We start from the raw sequence: 15,979 nt of genomic DNA, 5'->3' as shown, positions 1-15,979 counted from the left end.
CAAAAAATTGTTCCATAAGTGTATAGTTTACTCTTGAGAGTGGAGTTTTATTCAAATCGGATTCTTGATCCGAAATTTATGTTGAAAACTAGAAATGGTTAAAGTCCGTTAAGAAATAGGTAATAAGATCGAATATAAATTTTTGGAAAAAATTTAAGGATGATAAATTAGGCTTAAAATATTATTTCCACATGTTGAAATGATGGAAATAATGTGTTATTGGATTTGAAGATTTATTTCCATGTTTAATTTGGACTGTTTGATTAAAGTGGCAAGATTACAACTTTTGGGAAGTTCTTGGTAAAATTGGAAAAGGGTAAAATATTTTGTTCATCTTTGACTTTTGAAAGATGATAAGGTTATGTGGATTGGTATTATTTTAAATATCAAGTTTCATTAATGGAAAAATGGACATTTCTCATTTAATGAATATTTTAATAATTTATGCTTAAATAAAGGTTAAATTAACATGAAATCCATTAGAAATTTTATGAAAACTTAGCCATTTTCAACCCCTTGTCCATGCACCTTTTAGCAAGGTAAGAGAAAATTTCTTTCTCATTTTGAGCAATTTGCTTTGGAGTTTGGATTATACCGTGAAATAGAAAATTGTTATACGTGAAAAATGCTATTATTTGGTACCAATATTACATGCTAATCTTGGTTGTGTTGAAAGATCCCAAATTTTAGGGTTTGTGTTCACATTAGGGTTTATGGAATTGATGAAGGATTTTGCTATTTTTGAGGTTGTATAATCATATACAAGCATGATTGATGATTAAAACCACTTGCACATGGTTATATAAGCTCATGTTGAATTCGACCTATCCCTAATCATGGAGGAAGTTTATATTATGATAAATTTGATTAGGGACTTGATTGTAGGGATTCTATAAGGTTGAATCGAGGTTAATTTCATGCTTGAATCGAATCAAAATCGAGTAAAATCATGAAAACCTTAGTCTTGGGTACATAAACCATTTGACCTTGAGAAAGATGATGGGGAAATTTTTTTAAAAATTTCATGTGGCTTATAAATGGTATTAGAAAGATTCTACAATCCTTAACAAATTTTTTTGGGCCAATATGTAATTTTGTGAAAGTTAGGGGACCAAATCAATAATTATGAAAAGTTGTGGGTTGTTGTATAATTGTTTAATATTTGTTGTACTATACTGAAAATTACTATTTGGAGACTGAAATTAAAGTTAGAATGTGAAATTTAGCCATTTTGGAAAGTTGACAGTTTGAGTGCTAAATGGTAAACATTGAGAAAGTTAGTGGATTAAATGGTAAATATGAAATTGTTGAGGTATTTGGGCTGAAAGTTTAATTCTGAAATTATTGGGCTTATTTGGGCCTTGAATTGAAGAATTAATGACAAGAGCCCAATATGAATAAAAAGAAAAGTTAAGATGATTTTTAGAAGAATTCGAAAATATAGTACTTTTGGAGTATTATTATTATGTATTAAATGTTAGTAAGAATACTAACATGTATTTTATATTTGTATATGCTTTGTATGGATCCTCGTGTAGATTGTGATTGAACTCGTGATACGAGCAAAGCGAAAGACAAGGAAAAAGTTCAAGAATAATCGAATTTCAATAGTAAGGCATATCAGGTGAGTGCATTTATTATGTACTTATATGATATGAGAACGGCTTGCGATGAGTCATCCTCAAATATTTTTATAAAACATGTTTTACCTTATTTTGAATATTTTTATAAAGTTTATGAAAATGATTTTACGAATAATTTTAAGGTATGAACTGCCTTAAAATAGATGGATGAACTTTTATATTTCTTTTTACAACTATTGATGTTTCATAATAAATGTTTAATCTGCGAATTTGATTTAAAGGTCTATTGTATGTGCATTGAGAGTCATAGGTGCATTTTAACATACTTGGAGTATGATGATTATCGATCGATTTTGTTGAATACATATGTTGCATTTTCCTATCAGTACCTTTGTGTACTTTCAGCACTATGTGTGCATGCATGATATTCATAATGATTTTGTGAATTACCATTTCGATATATTAGTATAGTGTCGTTGTTACTACAGTACCTATACTTTCGTTTAGCACTTATGTGCAACTCATGTACCTTGCATTCTCATTTGACATACATTGGGCTATGAATGAATACTTTTGAATATATTAATTGATAGCTATGTTGGGCATACTAAATATTATTTCGCAGTTTATTTGACGGAAACTTGGCTTATCAAGTCAGCTTTTATGCGTTTATGTATTTTATACGATAAATTGTATTTTTGATCTTATAATGAGTTACTCATGTTTTTGAAATGTCTTATTTGTTTTATTATGTCTCACGAAGTGAATGTTTAGTGTGTGATGATTTTCACGCGTAGGTTTAGTGTACGGATCATAGTGAGGAGTGCAGCTGATATCATCTGTCAAGGTTTGCCTCATCAGTAACAATATAACAACTCTAGATATTTATTTTGATATTACTAGTTGGCATGTACTTATATATGTTGTGATGCTCTGATAAGATACTTGGTATTTGGTTGTAGTATTACATTACGTTTGAACTTAAACTATTGTTTGATGGATTTTTAAACGTTATTTTATATAATAGTAGTTGAAGAACGTTTTATAAACTATATTATTAAACCGTTTATTTAAAGAAACAAAAATTTACTGGTTTTCAAGTACGCAAATGTTTTAAAAGTCATATGACATCTGTGACTCGTGTACGAGACATACGAGAAATATATGTTACAATGAGACTTAGAAAGGAACAACTATAAAATTTATTTTTTAGCTATATTTTTTGTTTAAGGATTCGTATTATAATTAAAATATTATTAGTATTTTTATATTAATTTTTTTGTATTGTTAATATAGATAGGTGCCCACCCTCAATTTTTTTTAGGATCCAGCATTGGTGATAAATGATCGTTTTGATTTAAAGTGCTCTGTTGTTGAGTCGCTTGATCATTCTACTTATCTTCTGTGGGATCCTTTTGTCTAGAAGTGTGTCCTCGAGAAAGGACCATTTAATACGACCGTACACTTTTTCAAGGTTAATTTTTATGTTCATCCATCCTCACTTTTCTATTTTCTTTCGCATGGAGTGTACCACTTCCTGTGTGATACTGATATTTTTTTATTGAGCAACTCGAAACAAAACTAGCTTGCGCGTGAAAAATCTAGTCTGGCAGATATGGTTAAGATCTGATTGATCATGATTTTTGTTATAATCTTGTACAATACTCCACATAAGTTTATTGGTCGAAACTGGCTTAAGTGTTCCACTGATCTAACTTTAGGTAGCAAGATGTGATTTAGGCTATCATCTAGGAATGCTTCATAAAAAAACTTCCTGACTAGTTGTCATACCGAGTTCCCCACAGGCTGCCAGTTCCATTGGTAGAAAATAACATGCATTCCATCTGCCCCCGAAGCCTTCCAAGGATTCATCTCTATGACTACTCTTCTGATTTCCTCGTTGGTGACTGGCAGTACCATTGCTTTCATCTTGCTTGATTCGCTGATCGAGAATTCTACTCGCACTTCATTCGTATATCCGTCAGAACCCAAGCTTGTAAATAGTTTTTGGTAAAAATCAATAGCCATTGCTTTCAACTTCTCCTAATCTGAACACCAAGTATCTTCCACTATTTTAAGCACCACTATCGTATTTTTCCTTCTCCTGCTCATGGTGAATGTGTGGAAGATTTTGTGTTCTAGTCTCCACGAAGAATCCATTTATTTTTTGCCTTTTGGAACCAAAACTTTTCTTCTTGTTCCAACTATATCAAGTTCCAATCTTAGTTGTTTTTCGAGCTCTACTAAAAAATTTGAATGTGCCTTGTCTAATGATCTCTCTATGCCTTTTAACCTTGCAAGAAGCTTCTTTTTTTTTTATTGCCGACGTGTCTAAAGATTTCTTGGTTCCAGATTGCTATCTTGTTTTAAAAATTTCCACATTTGCGATCACATCCTTCTCCCTATTCCAGTTATTTTCCAAGAATTATTTGAATTAGGGATGATCATTTCGTGCATCCATGAAACGAAATAAGCGGTTTATTTGCTTGTTCTTTCCCGTTTTTGTCTGTATGATTGAAGGACGGTGGTTAGATCCCATCTTCTCTAAGTTCGTTACTAATGAATCTGGATATTGTCTGAGCCATCCTTCATTGGCCAAACATTTGTCGGGTCTCTTATATAAATTACCAAGTCTCTATGTGAATTTTAGACCTATGAATCGAATATCTTGTAGCCCTAGATCAAAGACAAAGTCAACGAAGGCTTTGCTAATCTCGTGTCCCTGCGGAGCTCCTCCCCTTCTTTTGTCTCCTCTTCAGATTGCATTGAAATCCCCTCCTAAGATCCAAGCTTCGTTAATTCCAGGATCTAATTGCTTAAGCTTGTCCCAGAGTAGCTTTCTTATTCCCACTTGAGGGCTTGCATATACTACAGTGAAGACTACCCATTTACTGTTTTCTTTTGGTCTACAGCGACCATGTACAAACTGGTTGGCTACTTGTTGTATGTCCATATCTATGTCTTCCTCCCAAAGGATCCAGATGTCGCCACTAAACCCTTTTGGTTCCACTCGGAGAGAGTTTTTGAAGCCTAGTTTCTTGATTACTTTCTCGACTGCATTTTTGCTGATTTTGGTTTCTGATAGTGCCACTACTTGTGGTTTATTTATACGGACCATATCTTTGAAGATTCTTCTAAAAGAAGGGCTAACCACCCTTTAGGAATTTTAAAATAGTACCTTGATCATTGTAAGTGTGTTTCCTAATCTGAACCCTGATACCCTAAATTACAAGCATGTCCTATCTTGCACCTCGACCTCCACCATACCATTTAGCAATAGTTCATTTTCTTGACTCTCATGGCCAAATTCCTCTATCCCTAAACCTTTCTTATTTTTTCGAGTTCGCCGATTCCTGATCCTATAAAGTTATTGTTTGGAGACATTAATGCATCCAACCGTTTGGATACTGAGTCCACTCAATTCGTTATCTTAGGCTTGTTCGGATATCTAATTCATGTTGCTTTCCGATTCTCGTTCCTCTCTTGGTGCCTTCTTTATTTATCCTTACGGTTTGGACATTCTCCACCTTATTCTTGCCTTTACCTTCCCTTTTTTGAGCTATGTCCCTTTTCCAGTATTGTGATCGTCACATGATTGACTTTCTCCCTGTTTGCTTCATGAATTATTACCTCAGGTATCAGTTCCTCACGACAAGATATTATCTTAATATTTTCAGCAATAGTTCCTCTGAGCATCTTCATGTGATCCTTTGTGGTTGATTCGGCTTTCTATTCGAGGCAAGAATTACGCAACAAAAATTTAAAAATACCTCGATCAATCATAGGATATCATGCATATCATACTAACTATAGTAAAATAATATCATGAGATTACCTTAATCTCTGGTTCGAAAATCCTTTTGTGTTTTCTCTAATTTTCTTTCAATCTTTAAAGTGTTATCTTTCCAAAAGACGACCACCCTCTACAAGTATCCACGTGCGATTGAATCAAGAACGATTAACGAAATGCTAGTTCCAGTTTTCTGAAAACTATATTTATGTGATTTTGGATTTTGACGGTAGAAGAAGATTAGCCTCTTACCCTAAGCATATATTACATATATATGAATTAATTAGGTTTAAAACTAAACCTCTGTTTTTTTATCATATCTAATTAAAACCATTTAAAATCAAATAATAAAATAATTATTAGTTATATAAAACACTTTTAAATAAATAATAATATAAAGCAGTTATGTTATCTCATAAAAAATTCAAATTCATCCAAATCCTAATATTATTTAACTATATCATTTATTTAATATTATTTCTAAATAAAATAAAGAAATAATAATAAATAAAATATTCTATCAAAGGAATACAAATTTAATTTATTTAAATTTAAATAATAAAATAATCTTTTATAATATAATTTAAAATAATCTCATTATCTTAAATTAACATCTATAGTAAAAATCTCGATCATTCTTATACATTCTTATTGTGCTACCTTATAGGTTCAGTTAATTTTAGCAGTAGATAATAATCACATTTGATCATACAAGTCATAAGTGGCCTCTTGCAAGACATTATGACTATCAAGTTAAATGAAAAGCTTATGATTTGAGACGACCTTATTGTATCTAATATAATAATCATTTTATCTTGCGATATCTTGATAGGATATAAGATATAGAAAATGTCAACCTTATATCACTCTATCTTCATTTTCTCGATACCCAATTAAAATGACTAAACAAATGATATTGATCTCTATCAACTCATTGAAACACAACCATGCATTTTTCAATTTCAATCTTTGAGGTGCGAGATATTATTTGCCTTGCTATGTGTTCTGATTTTGTATTTGAACCCAAAAAAAGGATATGAAATTGGTTGTTGTTGATGAGACACATGAGAGCAAGTGTACGCATGCATCTCACGCGCGAAAGATCAAACGGTTGGAATCCTTCCCGACAGCGGCTGAGGCTCCTTGAGTTAAAGATAAATGCCTAGGATTTCTTGATCATGGGTCGTTGGATCATCCTAGATCTGACCACTGTCGTAATGCGACGACTAAGAGGTAAGTATGAAACTCTATTCATCTTCTAATATGGTTTTTGGATCATCCCATATCCAACGACTGATAGCTTTGATGGCTGATAGAACAATATGAAACCCTATGTTCTGATGGGTTCTTTCACGTGGGTTCTCAGCATTTTGGGCATGACGAGTCTTGTAACGTATTTGGGGGTCATTGTTGTATTTAGTTTTGGGATGTAATAATAGAAACATAAAAATATTAATATTTTATTTTAGTATATATATTTAATAGTTAATATAAAAATAATAACTAAAAATAATAATAATAATTAGAAAGACCTGGACAAAATTAGATACCTACAATACACGATACATACAATTAATATGAACATGCAAGAGGCTCATGATACCACTTTTGGAAATCGAGGCAAGGATAACACAACTAAAATTTAAAAATACCTCGATCAATCCTAAGATCTTATGCATATTATACTTTACAGTAAAATAAGTAATTAGATTACCGTAATCTCTAGTTCGGAAATCTTTGTCTTGTCTCTAGTTTTTTATCTTTAAAGTGTTGTCTTTCTGAAATATGACTACCTATACAAGTATGCACATGCGATTGAATCAAGAACGATTAACGAAATGCTAATTCCAGTTTTCTGAAAACTATATTTATGTGGTTTTGAATTTTGACGCTTAAGAAGATTAACCTCTTACCCTAAGAGCGCGCACGCGCGCACTCACATATATATATATATATATATATATATATATATATATAATATTTTAAATTAATCATATGTTTTTTAAATTAAATAATACCTCGATCAATTCTAAGATCTCATGTATATCATACTAACTACAGTCTAGTTTGGAAGTCCTTGTCTTGTCTCTAGTTTTTTTTATCTTTAAAGTGTTGTCTTTCTAAAATATGACTACTCTATACAAGTATGCACATGCGATTGAATCAATAACGATTAACGGAATGCTAGTTCCAGTTTTCTGAAAACTATATTTATGTGGTTTTGAATTTTGGTGACTTAAGAAGATTAGCCCCTTACCCTAAGCGCGCATATATATATATATAATATTTTTAAATTAATCATATGTTTTTTAAATTAAATAATAACATAATTATTATTTATCTAAAACATTTTTAAATAAATAATATTATAATCAGATCTCTTACCATATAAGAAATTAAAATGCATCCAAATCCTAATATTATTTAACTATCATTTATTTAATATTATTTCTAAATAAAATAAAGAAATAATAATAATAATAATAACAAAATATTCCATTAAAAGATTATGCATTTAACTTTTTTAAATTCGAATAATAAACAATCTTTTATAATATAATTTAAAATAATCTTATTATCTTAAATTATTATTTATAGTGAACACCACAACTATTCTTATTCATTCTTAGCGTGCGAATTTCTTAAACCCCATCATAACCCCTTTTTGCCTTCCATCATCAAACCTTGCAAGAGTGGACTTGAAATAAAGTTTGGGAAAGTAGAACGTGGTTCTTACCTTGGTTTAAAGAGATAAACTAGAGATAAACTAAAGCTCCCATCTTTGCTCAAGTTTTCTAAGAAGGTAGGTGAAACCTTGGAAGAAGAAAATGACAAAGGAGAGTTGAGAAAATGAGGAAGAGAAAACATACATGAAATCAAATTCAGTTAAAGGATTTCAACTTTATTTTTGAACAAGGATATAATTGCTTCCTTTGTCCTTCCAATTTTGACTACAGATTAAAAACACCATTTTTATTCACTATTGGGCTTACCTCAAGCCCAAATCCTCTTTAATTTGGGTCAAGACTTCCTACAAGCTAATGAATTAAACCAATGCCCATCTCGGGTTAGTCTAATACTTCTAACCCAAGATTTGGGGTGTTAAAATAAAGTTCCTGGGCGGTTTTCAAATTCTCCTCATTCATGGCAACGGACCACCTTGTCATTTTTAGTTATATTTTATCATTTTTACAATAATAATTTCTAGTGGCTCTTTTTCTTGTAAAAGGTATCATGGCTACCAAGGTTTTTAGACTCTCGGTGCAGGTTTGTTTTTACCGGTCTTCTTCTCTGTCTTTTATTTTCCCTGAATACATAATTGATTATTTTCCCGATGTCAGTTCCTCTGTTCGTTTGTACAACACATTTTATTTTTGTACGTCACGGTTGGTTATCGTATATATGTGTCGGATGTGATTGTTGTTAAGGGCATATTGCTTTTTCTGTTAGCCATTTTGATTATTCTTCAAGTTTCTCTCCTCCATGTTTGATGTTCGAAGTCGTTGGTGTATTCAGTTTATGTTTGTCGTTGCTTCACTTGTTAATGGTTTTGTTTATTAGGCTATCTCTAAGCGATCATTAGTATATTTTATTTTTGATAGTCACGATTGTATTTGTTAAGTCTGTACTTGATAAGACGTTTATTGATACGGCTATCGATAACTGAAATAATATGGTTATTTTAAAAAAAAAGATATATATGTCCCTCAAGATGTTGCATATTAGCTTATTTCAGAAGCAACATGGTCAATACATTTGCACGTGCGGATAATATCTAACTCGCTAACCAACAGCCAGAAAAATTATCGATAGACCTGGTTCACCATGTTATTCATAGTTCTAATTAATAATATTTGTGCATCTTATATTTTTCTAAGGTGAATCTTCATCTGTTTCTTACATTTAAATACGAAATGAGTAGTTATTTGAAAGTTATTTTAAAATTTGTGGATCTCATTGACTAGGACCGTAGATGACGTGGTGAGCCAGATTCATCAAATAATTTGTCAACCTGTTGGGACAAATTTGAGACTGTGAAAGTTGAACGATCATAACAAAGGTGATCTAAGTGACGTGTTAATTTAAAATTAAGTTTTCCTTTCTTTTCTAAGGTATACAAGTAGTCCTCAATTATAAGGTGTTGTTTTGTTAATTCTTTCAATATTAAATTTGCAAAATAGTACTTTCGTAATAGGACGATACTTTGTTAAGTATCTTGACTATTAAAAGTTATAAAATAATCATTTGACTATTCATATGGTTCAAACTAATCTTTTTTTCCATTAAAAAGATGAATGTTATATGAGTTTGACATTAACCTACTGACTTAAATATGATAAAATTATATTTTAATGATGTCTACCAGAACTGTTGTTACTTTCAATTATTGGCTTGATGACATAATATTTCAAGTACTAGCTTGATGGTACAATGTAAAGAAGAGTCAATTAATAAAATATAGCTCAAACAGTTCTGAAATTATATTTTATTATATCATAGTTAATATGTTAATGTCTAGCTCAGATGGTCTCAAATATTTTAATGAAAATAAATAAGTTTAGAACATATGAATAATCGGGTGATAATTTTATAACTTTTAATAGTTTAATGATTCAACAAAACATCGTCATATAATTAAAAGACCATTTTTAACTTTTTGTAATCAATAGACTTAACAAAAAAAAAAAACACCTTATAATCTAAAGCTATTTATGTATTTTACTCTTTTTTTGGGGGGCAAAGGTCCGAGAGTCCGAATTTTGGGACCCATATGTATCCACCTTAACGGCGTCTGAAATCCGAACGGGTAGCTGCGGTTAGTTATCATAAATAACATGGTTAAAATGCATTAGAAGTTCTTTTATTATATCAGAAAGTTTGTTTTAATCTATCTATTACAAAAAGAAATATTTTAGTCCTGCTATTAAACTTAAATGTTCATTTTAGTCCTTTACTGTAAAAGGAATATTTAGATCATGTATGTTTGAAGCATGAATATTTTAGTTCAAAATTTTAAGCTATAATTGGTTGACTTAAAGATTGTTTTTAAAGTCCTTTTAAGTCCATGTTAATTTTGAAATTCAACACATTGATCACTCTTGAAAAAGGAAAGTAATTTATTCAATATAATTTTGAAAAAGAGTAAATATGAATGATCTACGATGATGTTGATACTTTTCCTTCCACGCGTCCATTTATGATTGGATATTTTTTGAAATATAATAGAGACTAAAATAACTTTTTAGATATAGTATAGGGACCTTTAGCCTAAATAAAAATTTCAGTTTCACCTTACTTTTATCGCAGGTAGGGCAAATCCCCCTCAGTTCCCTTTTCCCTCTTCTTTCGAATCTTAACACAGAAACAGTCGAATCTGCCTCTATCGCCGCCGCCTCAATGTCTGAGGTACTCTTCCCTTCCAATTCTCTCATTTTCCCCTCGTTATAGAATCCTGCGTCAAACTTCAATACATCTAATAATAGAATTATCTTGAACATCAATTCCCTGTAGTCAATCTAGTTTTTTTTTTTTTCATTTTTTCCGAATCGTTTCTTTTTTGCTCAATTCTCCAATTTATTATTGGTCAGTGGGAATAAATTTTGTAATTTTTTCTCAGTATTGCTTTATGAACATCTTTGCGGTGATTAACTTTGGTTCAGGTTGATAATAGAAACTCTTCTGCAGCGAAGCGTGCTAGAACCGATGGTATGTGTATTGATTTTTATGTTATTTTGTGCACTTTTCGATGTTTAATCTTGAAAATGTTGAATTTTTGTGGTTAAATTTGTAGGTAGTCGAAGGGAAGATGATTGGACATGTCCTAGTTGTGGGAATGTCAATTTTTCATTTAGAACTACTTGCAATATGCGCAATTGCACTCAACCCAGGCCATCTGTTCATAATTCAGTAAGTCTTTATGTTTATTACCCAATGTTGGTGTTCAAAATGTTCCCTAGTTTTTAAAGTTGTCGATTTTTTAATTGCAAAAAGGCTGATAGGTTTTAATGATTAATGTTCGGATTGGAATTGGTTTTACTAATTACTGATGTTCAGACTGAAATTGTTTTTAACAGTATTAGTAATAGAAGAGCAGATTTTTAGAAATGTATGGCTTGGTAAGTTATTTTAATGAATTTAATACTTGGTTTTCAGCTGGTTTAAAGGAAAAAAGACCAGAATATATTATGTAATTCCCAATGTTTGCTTCGTTTTAGTCCCTCTAAATTCCTTTTTTTGGGAAAAAAGATTCCATTGGTAATAGAGTTGGTATAGACCGTTTCTAGTGTCTCTCTTTAGAAACTAACCCTTTGTAATTCTTTAATCCCATTATTTTTTTTAAAGATATAGTTGGTGAATTTTCCCTTGCAGAAATCTGCAGGCAAGCCTCTCCAAGCGCCACAGAGTTACTCGTCCTCTGCTCCTTATGTAGGTTTTGGACCATCTTCGGTGTATCTCGGTGTACCACCATATGGTTCTTCCCTTTTCAATGGTTCCCCTGTTCCTCCTTATGAAGCTCCTTTTTCTGGAGGATCGGCTTATCATTACAATTATGGTAATCGTCTTTCTGGTGGCAGTCCCTACCGGCAGCTGCATGTGCCTGCTGGACCACCCCCTTATTCTACTGGGTCAATGATAGGGAATGGTCTTGGTAACCTCCTCTGCGGTTTATAATTGTGATTACTTTTCCTGCTTTATTGTTTTTTTCCATATTTACGCTTGCAAGTTAAAATGATAACGAAGAACATGCATTGATCATAATTACTTGTCTGCATCCCAACCACCCAGACACGTAGTTGATTGAACTTAAGCATGATACTTATATATCATATCAGGAAGGTGCTAGTTTTTTTTTTAAAAAAAAAGATAATTTTTTTTAAAAAAAAAAAGATAATTTTTTTCCAGGTGGGATGTATGGCGTGCCCCCTTTGATGGACCGGTATGGAATGGGGTTGCCAGTGGCCCCTCCTCCAATGGTATGTTGAGATGCTTAATGCTAGTTTGGGATCATTATATGTTAGGAATGTGAAATTTAGATTGCTAGCCTAATAATATATTGTATCACTTCTCTGTGATTTAATCGCATGTTTTCTAGGCTTGGGAAATTGGGATTGTGTTCTTGATTTAGTTAATGTCTAGGCAGTTAACAATTCTGTATTGAGCATGCATCCTTACGTGCATTTTCGTTTAGAAGCAGTCAGCCAAAGCATGGATTTCCATCCAATAGGAATTCTCTGGATTGGTTCAGAATTTGAATATTCTACCACCTAATATTTTGCGTTTTGATGGGACTAGAGTACCTTATATATGAGTTCCGGTTTATTATGATATAATTACACTTTTATCCTACAGGGACCAAGGCCAGGATTTTTTCCAGATGATAAATTTCACAAAAAAGGTGCAAGTATGTCACCTATACTGTTATTGCTCAAAAGTTATTATCTGCACATTACAACAATTTTTTATGCAGTAATTTGATTCTATTTGAATCCTTGCCAGATGCTACTCGTGATGATGATTGGAAATGCCCAAACTGTGGGAACGTTAACTTCTCTTTCAGAACTGTCTGTAACATGCGGAAATGCAATACACCGAAGCCTAGATCTCAGGTTTTTGTCAATTTTATATTTAATAATGATGCAATATAGCTGCTCTTTTGTTTTCTTTTGGTACTTTGAAGACTAAAAATACATGAAATTCTGCATAATTTTTCTTTGATTATGAATCAATTTTTGATTTATGACAATTTTCTTTTGTGAATGCAGACTCCAGAATCAAATAAAAGTTCAAGTAAGTTCTAAATTTGAAAGCATTATGTTGTCATATGCATGAAATTTTATGCATATGTATTTCGTGCTTTTCAGAACAAAAGATGCCAGAGGGAAGCTGGAAGTGTGAGAAATGTAGCAATATTAACTATCCATTCAGGACTAAATGCAACAGACAAAATTGTGGAGCTGAGAAACCAGCCGAATCAAAGAAGTCCCCCACACCAATTGCAAACGAGAATGATCAGGTTCGTGATCTGATGCATTTTCTTTTTCATCTAGTTTCTTATTTGAAGTTATTGTTTCTGGTGACCACATTTGTACATGTTAAGAATTCAATATGCTTTCAATACTTCAAACTATTCCCAGTTAAAGATTCTTTCAGGTTATCTGAGTGTATTTTGAACTGTTGTTTTTACTATAGTTTTTTGCCTTTCTATAGTAAAGAGATTCTTGAAGTTTATTGTTTGACTGAAGTTTCTTTTTGTCCTTTCCGTTGATTTGCAATTTTGTCTACTGTTCCAGTGAGTACTAGGACATGTTTGAGGGTTGAGAACATCCAGAGTTATCGTCCACCATTGCTCAATATGGGTGTCTGAAAGACAGTCTTGTCGTCCTCGTTTTGCAGCGGTTGTAAAGTCTGTCTTGTCGTCCTCGTTTTGCAGCTGTTGTAAAGTTACTATTCGTTCTCATGATCAGTGTCCATTTTTTGTATTATGCTATGGTACTTGTGGTCTTTGTGGATCGTTGGTGCATTATGTGTCAGCCATCTTAATCTGGAAAATGTTTACAGGTTGGTTTTGTATTTTGCAATCAACTCAGCTATTCTAGTGAGCATGTTACTGTCAACTTAGATATATTGGTAGTCGGTAAAAACACTGCAAGTTGCACATTTCTTGGTTTCATTAAGTTCTGTATTGTCTGTGTTGGTTGTCATTATGCCAACCAAAATCTTCTATTAGGAGCATGGAAGTGCTCAACTTCCAATAGATAATTAGATCTATCGTCTGGCTTAGCCAGAAGTAGGAAAATTTCAGTGGTTTATGCACTATTGTTTGTTTTGCTTGTGAGGGTAAGTTACATTATATATCATTCAACTTTTAGTCACAACTTTCAAATAGATCATAAATCTTTGATGGAAACTTTAAGGATTAACAAATCATGTCATTTATACAAACACTATTAAATTTTTCAAATGAAAAAGAACCAAAACTCCTACTTCACATGTCAAGAAATTAATATATAGTTGGCATTTTAAATTAAAAAAATTAAGCTTTTCTCACAATAAATTACTAAAAAAAATAGTCTTTCAATTGTTTAAGAGTGAAATCATAATCAATTGAATCAATTTCTTAGTTCTTTCTATTTTATTCTTCACCACTCACACTTGATTATTATTACTACTAATTTTCAAACGGTACCTTATGAGTTATGCTGCAATTGTAACTTTGGTTTTGTATTTCAATTAGATTTTTTTTTCAATTGTTAGTATTTCATTTTCCAGTTAAATTAGGTAGAGAAGAAAGACAAACTTTTCTTCACTTTGTCAATTCTGTGATTGATCTGAGATACTGCAATTTGTTTTCAGTTTCTGAGAGGGAAACTTGATTCAAAGATTTGAAAAATTGTAATTTTTCTCATTTTGGGTACAAGAAGTATCATTATTTCAGTGCCCCTTGAAGATCTTCAAGAGATTGAAAGAGTGGTGAAGAATAATTTACAAATGTTGAAAAAATTGATTCAATTAGTTACAATTTCATTCTTCCACGATTGAAAAACTATTTAGTATGAGAAAAGCCTAAAAATTTTGTTGTTTAAAGTGCTAAATAGATATTAGTTTTCTGGTATGTAAACAAGCGTGAAGTGTGAATGTTGATTTAACATAATTTGTTAGTGTAAATGACTTCATTTGTTAATAGTTAAAGTTGAGTTATGTAATTTGTTGAGATTAAAGATTCATGATCTTCTTGGTTAAGCTTAGTGTCTTGTTGGTACGTTATATACTTTCATGTGTGTAAAAGATACTGTGGTGAACTGTGCTCTATGAAAGTATGCATTCTTCCTTTATCATTTGAGGGTGGTTCCGTTTGATCTTGATAAATTTCTGGTTTCTTGTTGGTTTCGATTTCAATATTTTTTGGTCATTCTAGATTGAATTAGCTGCCAGTCAAGTCCACCGAGATGGAATGGTTATAGTAACAAATTGGACTCCTATATATAGAAGTTATAGGGTTTGAATATGGAGAGTCATACTTTCCGGGGACAGCCTCGAAGGACCAATGAGTGTCCTAAGAGGACAAGACCAGCGTAAATTCATGTGATATGGCACTGGGAAATTAGAATACCCAGTCGGTTGGTTGGTCATGACATTGGTATGATTTGTATGCTGTGTAGGGTTTTGTTTGAGGACCCCTCCCTATAATAGTTGGCATATTCTGTTTGAAACTCGTGCTCTTTGAGAGGAGATAATTCACAAATATGAGTCTCGTAGATGAGTCATGAATCTTGTATCAGTTATATACTACTAGTCATTATGGTGTTTATCCATTGCAAGGTAAGATCCGTCATTCAATGGCTATTCACATATCAAGTATATTCCTGAACTGAGTTGCTATTCGAATGTGGATTCTTTGAGATCTGAATATTTATGACAATGACAGATAAGATCTTGATATGCATGTCTATTAAGATTTTGATTAGTCATGATCATAGCATGCATATATGTCAAAGAATCTATATTCAAATGCTCCTCACCTTAGTCTAGGAATACACTTGGTAATCTTTAATTCAATATTCTTCAGTAATTGATCGATACACTTGGCAATCTTTAATTCAAAGAA

General features: G+C 31.9%; 1 protein-coding gene across 4 annotated transcripts; it reads left to right on the top strand.

Moving 5' to 3' along the window:
- Positions 1–242: 242 nt before the first annotated feature.
- LOC120204710 (ranBP2-type zinc finger protein At1g67325-like) lies at positions 243–14,039 on the top strand. Of its 4 annotated transcripts, XM_039204742.1 has the most exons (10): positions 10,675–10,779; positions 11,034–11,079; positions 11,165–11,280; positions 11,743–12,022; positions 12,277–12,347; positions 12,724–12,775; positions 12,871–12,980; positions 13,137–13,161; positions 13,236–13,387; positions 13,665–14,039. In XM_039204742.1, exons 1-10 carry the CDS (start codon positions 10,771–10,773, stop codon positions 13,665–13,667), a joined length of 864 nt encoding a protein of 287 aa, XP_039060673.1. In that variant the 5' UTR covers positions 10,675–10,770; the 3' UTR covers positions 13,668–14,039. The 4 variants fall into 4 exon arrangements, with proteins under 4 accessions (XP_039060672.1, XP_039060673.1, XP_039060671.1 ...); XM_039204741.1 differs by lacking the exons at positions 10,675–10,779; positions 11,034–11,079; positions 13,665–14,039 and adding exons at positions 243–257; positions 6,794–6,805 and having other exon boundaries at positions 11,137–11,280; positions 13,236–13,652; XM_039204740.1 differs by lacking the exon at positions 13,665–14,039 and having other exon boundaries at positions 12,724–12,769; positions 13,236–13,652.
- The last annotated feature ends 1,940 nt before the right edge of the window (positions 14,040–15,979 follow it).

The sequence above is a fragment of the Hibiscus syriacus genome, unplaced genomic scaffold (assembly GCF_006381635.1).
Source record: "Hibiscus syriacus cultivar Baekdansim isolate YM2019G1 unplaced genomic scaffold, ASM638163v2 tig00011547_pilon, whole genome shotgun sequence".
NCBI classification, from domain to species: Eukaryota; Viridiplantae; Streptophyta; class Magnoliopsida; order Malvales; family Malvaceae; genus Hibiscus; species Hibiscus syriacus.
This window is presented reverse-complemented; position numbering and strand designations above follow the sequence as displayed.

Bases quoted from the DNA above. Each gene is read 5' to 3' on its own strand.
- LOC120204710 (XM_039204739.1), top strand. The intron at 12,348-12,723 runs GTATGTTGAGAT...TTTATCCTACAG, and splicing joins CAGTGGCCCCTCCTCCAATG to GGACCAAGGCCAGGATTTTT. The intron at 12,776-12,870 runs GTATGTCACCTA...AATCCTTGCCAG, and splicing joins ATTTCACAAAAAAGGTGCAA to ATGCTACTCGTGATGATGAT.